Source organism: Halichoeres trimaculatus, unplaced genomic scaffold (genome assembly GCF_033239565.1).
Source record: "Halichoeres trimaculatus isolate MK-OKI-2021-1 unplaced genomic scaffold, fHalTri1.1 fHalTri1_scaffold_9, whole genome shotgun sequence".
Classification (NCBI taxonomy): Eukaryota; Metazoa; Chordata; class Actinopteri; order Labriformes; family Labridae; genus Halichoeres; species Halichoeres trimaculatus.
Window position 1 is genome coordinate 5,973,619 of NW_027437188.1, and position 5,480 is coordinate 5,979,098.

At 42.1% G+C, this 5,480-nt stretch overlaps 1 protein-coding gene across 1 annotated transcript; it reads right to left on the reverse strand.

Annotated features, from left to right (window-relative positions):
• Window positions 1–606: 606 nt before the first annotated feature.
• Window positions 607–2,855, reverse strand: LOC141797779 (E3 SUMO-protein ligase ZBED1-like). The gene is made up of 2 exons (XM_074679463.1): window positions 2,766–2,855; window positions 607–2,248 (listed from the first exon to the last, which is right to left on the reverse strand). The coding sequence occupies exons 1-2, from the start codon at window positions 2,825–2,827 to the stop codon at window positions 607–609; spliced, it is 1,704 nt and encodes a 567-aa protein (XP_074535564.1). The 5' UTR covers window positions 2,828–2,855.
• Window positions 2,856–5,480: the final 2,625 nt, after the last annotated feature.

Here is a 5,480-nt window from a genome sequence, read left to right on the forward strand (position 1 = left end):
TTCAGCAGAGACAGAGACTCTCCCAGCTTTACCTCAGCAGAGTCTTCACTCACAGATGAGAAGGATGTGTCAGACAGAAACCTTCCTGTCACATGATTAAGGCTGCAACTAATGATTATTTTTTGTGTCGACTAATCTGTTAATTATTTTTTCGATTAGTCGATTAGTCGCGATTATTTTTGTTTTGTTTTGTTTTGTTTTGTTTTAATGGTTTAACCTCACCTGCTAAAGCGTGCACACATGTGAACATCAAAAGGAAATCAAAATAATAGCACATGAAGCATGAATTTGAAACATTTTAAGTATATTTTCAAGAAAATCCACTTGGATCATAGTGAAAACACAAAAGGCAAACACACTGAGTAATACAAACTTGTGTGCAAACAAAAGTGCAAGTAGTCTTCAGTGTATAAATAAATAACTCAAAACAGAAGTAGTTCACCTGCCTTGCAAGTTACAAATAACTTAAGGATGGCTTTCTTTAAAGTGACTGTTATGTCCATAAAAGTAAAAAAAAAAGCTAACAGCTCATCCAGAGTCCAAAGGTACAAATAAAGCTTCCTGTAAAAAAAATCAACCTTCCTGCCAAAACAACTGAACAATAGATTATAATTTCTTTAGATTACAGTGCAAGAAGGTAAGCATGTCAACATGTTCAGGTGTGAGGCTGGCTCTCTTCTTTGAGGCAATGTTTCCAGCTGCTGAGAAGAGACGCTCAGAGGGTGCAGAAGTTGCTGGAATGCACAAGATTGACTTGGCTAATGATGCAAGAGATGGATATTTTGCCTCATTTAATTTCCACCAAGTAAGGGGACTCTCTGACTTTGGGAGAGGCTGCTCTCCAAAGTACATCAACACCTCGTTTGTGATGGCTTGGTTGTTTGATTCCTGTTCTTTAGTTTCACTGTCACTGTCTGTTGAGGAGTCAAATCCAAGCAGTGAATCAATAGCTGTAACAGTTCCCTTAGCCGGGGCAATGGCTTTGTCATTTTCATTGGCTTGAAGTTTCTTTTGACTGTCATGCATGGACTGGAGTGCCAAAGCTTGAACCTTACTTTGAACACTAAACCGTTCCTCGGGTGTGAGGAATTTCAGTTTCTTAAACCGAGGGTCTAATGCAGCTGCAATGATCTGTCTGCTTGGATTGTCACCTGTGACAGTGATTTCTTTAGCCCAGCGTGCATTGGTCTCCTCTGAAGCAACTGCTTGAAAAGCCTGCACAGGAGCAGAGTCATAACTGACCTGAGTGGACTTTAAAAGCCCTCTGACCAAAGGAGGCAGCGCAGACACAGTCACATAACTCTCACCACTGAGAAAGACAGTGGCACATTCAAAAGCCTGAAGAGCTCTAGCCAGTTCATCCAGCAGGGCCCACTGATCTGGTTTCAGGTCGAGGTATTGCTTCTGACTCTGTGTTACTGTTGGGTCAGACAGTACTGCAGTTAGTGGCCATCTCTGCTCCAGCAGACGGGTCACCATGTAAAAGGTGCTATTCCATCGGGTCGAGACATCCTGGATAAGTTTATGCTCCGGGGTCCCCATCTGCTGCTGTTTGGTTTTCAGTTTGCTTGATGCCAGTTCACTTTTTCTGAAGTGCGCCACGAGACACCTTGCTGCTCCAAGTGTTTTTGTTATCTGAGTTTGCTTTAGGGCATGATTGACCACCAACTGCAAAGTGTGTCCTGCACAGCGGACTGACATCCATCCATACTTTTTGTTTAAAATGTTTGCCGCCAGGACAATATTGGAGCCATTGTCATGGACGATTCCCACAATCTTGTTAGCAGGGATCTCAAATCTTGCTAAAGCCTCCTCAATCCATGAAGCAATATTGGGTCCAGTGTGTCGTTCTTCCAGCGGCATGGTGGTAAGGCAGAGGCTTGTGAGCTCCCACTCATCATTTATAAAGTGACAAGTGATGCCAAGATATGCTTCTGTAGCAACGCTGGTCCATGCATCGGCTGTCAGGGCAATCTTGCTGTTGGTTAATTTGAGAGCACTTGTGATTTCACGTACAGTTTCCTCATATTTCCCTTCCAACAGTTTGGTAAAATGTGTCCTACTGGGCAAAGTGTAGCCTGGATGGAAGGTCTGGATCATCTGCTTGAAGCCTTCATCCTCTACCAAAGACAATGGTCTCATGTCCATGATGATCATGTTGAGGATGCTTTCTGTGAAGACCTCAGCAATTTGGGGGGTGCATGAGCTTTTCCTCACAACAAAGTCATCCACACACCTTTGCTTGGCACTTAAAAAATGAAAGAAGAAAGAGAAAAAAAATAACAATGTGAAATAAATAAATTATGGAAAACAGTTTCAATACATTGAGCAAACATCATCTTCCTCCATATTAAATCTTACAAAGTATTATGGATGTACTCCATATCTGTTTATTTTCTAAACCATTAAGTTTTCTTTTTACTGTTAATACTTGTGTTCTGATCAGTAAATCTCCACTAATTATCAACTAATTAGACATGACACTTTAAGTTGCTGCATCATCATGGTTTGTCCTCTAACATAAACTTGTCGAACTGATACCTGAAGCAAATTGGAAACTAAATAGAGTTACGAGAAAAAAAGAACTACACTACGAGAAAAAAAGATATCCGTGGAGGTATCAAGATGGTTTTCAGAATTATTGACGTGCAACACCAACGTTGTTAGTATACTACATAAATTATTTCTCGTGCCCGAAGCACAGACAGCTCATTAACAAAAAGGCATAATATCCAAAAAGGTATTCATGTAACTTGCAAACTCACCCAGTTGCGGAGTTTGAAGACACCGAAGCAACAGAGTGTTTGCGTTTCAAGTGTTCGTGCATTGCCGTAGTGCTACCGTGGAACGAGAGCGTGCATTGACACATTCTGCACTTCACTTTTTTCGTCAGTTTGTTTTCCGAAAAGTGTTCCCACACTTTCGAAGCTCTGGGTCGGCTTTTTGGTTCATTCTCCGTGCTTTCCTCCATGACTCGTGTTGACTTCTCCGTTGTGCTTGTTGTTCTTCTTCTCCTCTGTTTCTGTGAGTTCGAGCGGGCGCGGTACTGCCCCTACCGCTCCCTACAGTGAACTGCAAGTCCAGATGAGCTTTAACCCGGCCAGCGTTTTATTTTATCAACAAAATAAACATTAATACGACGCGTCGACGCTTGAATTCCAGCGTCGACGATTTTTTATAGTCGACATAGTCGATTATGTCGACTAATCGTTGCAGCCCTACACATGATCAGACTGCTGGAAACAGATCCTGACTGAAGAAGACAGCAGCAGTTTCTGAGCTGGATGTGTGCCCTGGAGGAATGTTTGTTCTGCTGAGGATCTTTGAGATGTTGTAGTAAACACTGAAACCACCTCATCAAAGGATGACATCGTTGTCATTGTGTGTGTGTAAGCAGTGTGTGGTCTGTTTGTAAGCTTGTACCAGTTTATATATTCACACAGTGCAGTCTGTTTAGTGTGTAAGTTGAAGTAATGAACTCATCTGCTGGTTTTGTCCAGATGTATTCACACCTGATGTTCTGGATGTTTCTCTCACTTTGCTCCGTGTGTTATGGACGGCGGTCACAGCTGTCAGAGTGTTGGAACAGAAACACACAGAGAGATGCAGATCTGTCCACAGCAGTTTGGATCCATTCTGCATGTTTTCTTGTCTTACAAATGTTCTTGGCCGTCAGTCTGCAGACATTAAGTCAGGCCAACGTACACCTGCTCATGAATATAATGTTCACAGCGTGGCTGGAAATCACAATGTCTGGTTGCTGGTTTGATTCTGATCTTTTAACCAATCAGATGAATTAATTGTTGTTAATAAGTCTCTCAAACTGGAGTGTACACAGCCAGCCTTTTTCATTTTCTGTGACATTTATTTTGGTCATTTATCTCCAATCACCCTGATAGAAAAGGTCAGTGTTTATTAGAGCTGGTCAAGTTCCCAATCTGAACAGGAACAGCGTCTAATAAGATGAAAACAGAAAGGACTGGAGCCATCCTCTTCTTCTCTCTCTGCAGGAAGCTGTGTGTCAGGACTGACAGAGAGCTCCACACAATGTTCCACTCCACTGAGACTTAGAGCCCAACATGTCCTCCACTCCCTGTCTGATCTCACCTGCTCTGTTTGCTCTCTGCTCCTCTGATCCCAGCATTCAAAGCTCCTCTCTGTGGAAATGTGTCCATGTAGACTGTGAGGATGCAGCTGTGTGCTGACAGAGAACAGTGTGGACACTCAGAGTTTATGGCTCAGCTCACGAGAACGCTCAGTCAGATGATCCAGTGTTTGTCATGATCTGATGTTTGTTTGGAGAATCATCAGCTCAGACTTTTTACTGACTTTTCTAACAAATGAACAAAGCTGATGAAGATCAAGTCTTTTGAAGGCAACCAGAGAGAAAAATCCTGGATTTCTTTAGAAGGATTTATTTTTACTCCTGTTGGTTGTGATCACAGTTCAATAACTAATGAATCAAAGTGAATGATCATCTGTTGTTTTGAAGCTGTTTTCTCTTCTTGTTTGTTTGTTTTGAGTTCAGTTTTTGTGTCTTTTCTGAAGTAGATCCTGAATCTGTGTGAAAATAGACCCTGCTGTGTTCTCCTTCAGAACATTTCTCTGCAGGATGCAGCACAATCCCTGAGCTCTCAGTTATTGTTGAGACTGATTTGTGGAGAAATGTAAGTTTATCAGACTTCATGTTGGAGCAGGCTGCTGTAACAAAGCATTAAAGCCTCATCTTTTAAAGTGTGTGTGAACAGTCCAGATAATGATGACAGCACCGCGCTTTAACATGAGCTCACACTATGAGAGAGGAAACCAGGGACAGAGAGTGAGAGGACTGCTGGTTATTCACAGACTGCTCTGTTTGCTCAGCAGCTCAAAGACTTTCACTGACCTGACCTGGAGGTGAGCAGGTCTGCTGTGATCATCTTCATTTGGCCTCAGAGTCGTAGAGGTTTGTGAGGTTGAAGTGACGAACAGAGAGGTTCAGAGGGAGCAGAGCAGGCTGGAGGCTGAGACACAAACACACATCACTGACCATGTTTATGGTTATTAATGTTTTTAAAAATAGTTTTTATTTATTTATTTATTTATTTATTTTTTCCATAGGCATGACTTTGTTTAAACAGGGGAATAATCCAGTAAGAAATTCAGGCCATGTCCACACGTAGCTGGGTATCTGTGAAACCACATATATGTTTATACCTTTATAGCCTGTCATCCACACCAAACCACAGTTGTACTCGTTTTCAAAAATACCCTGCTTTGTGTGGTCATGGCCTAAAGTGACAGTTCACTTTTCTCAGGAAGAACATTTCGACATGGAGCAGCAGGAGCACAGGTGTAATTAATGAACTTAACGAGCTGCTTCAGTCTCAGGGGCTGTGGTGGATTCTGATTGGCTGACAGCTCACAGTCTCTGTTTGTGTAATCAGTAACACCTGTGCTGTTCTTCAGTGACTCTTCAAATGTCTGTGGAGAAAAAAAAA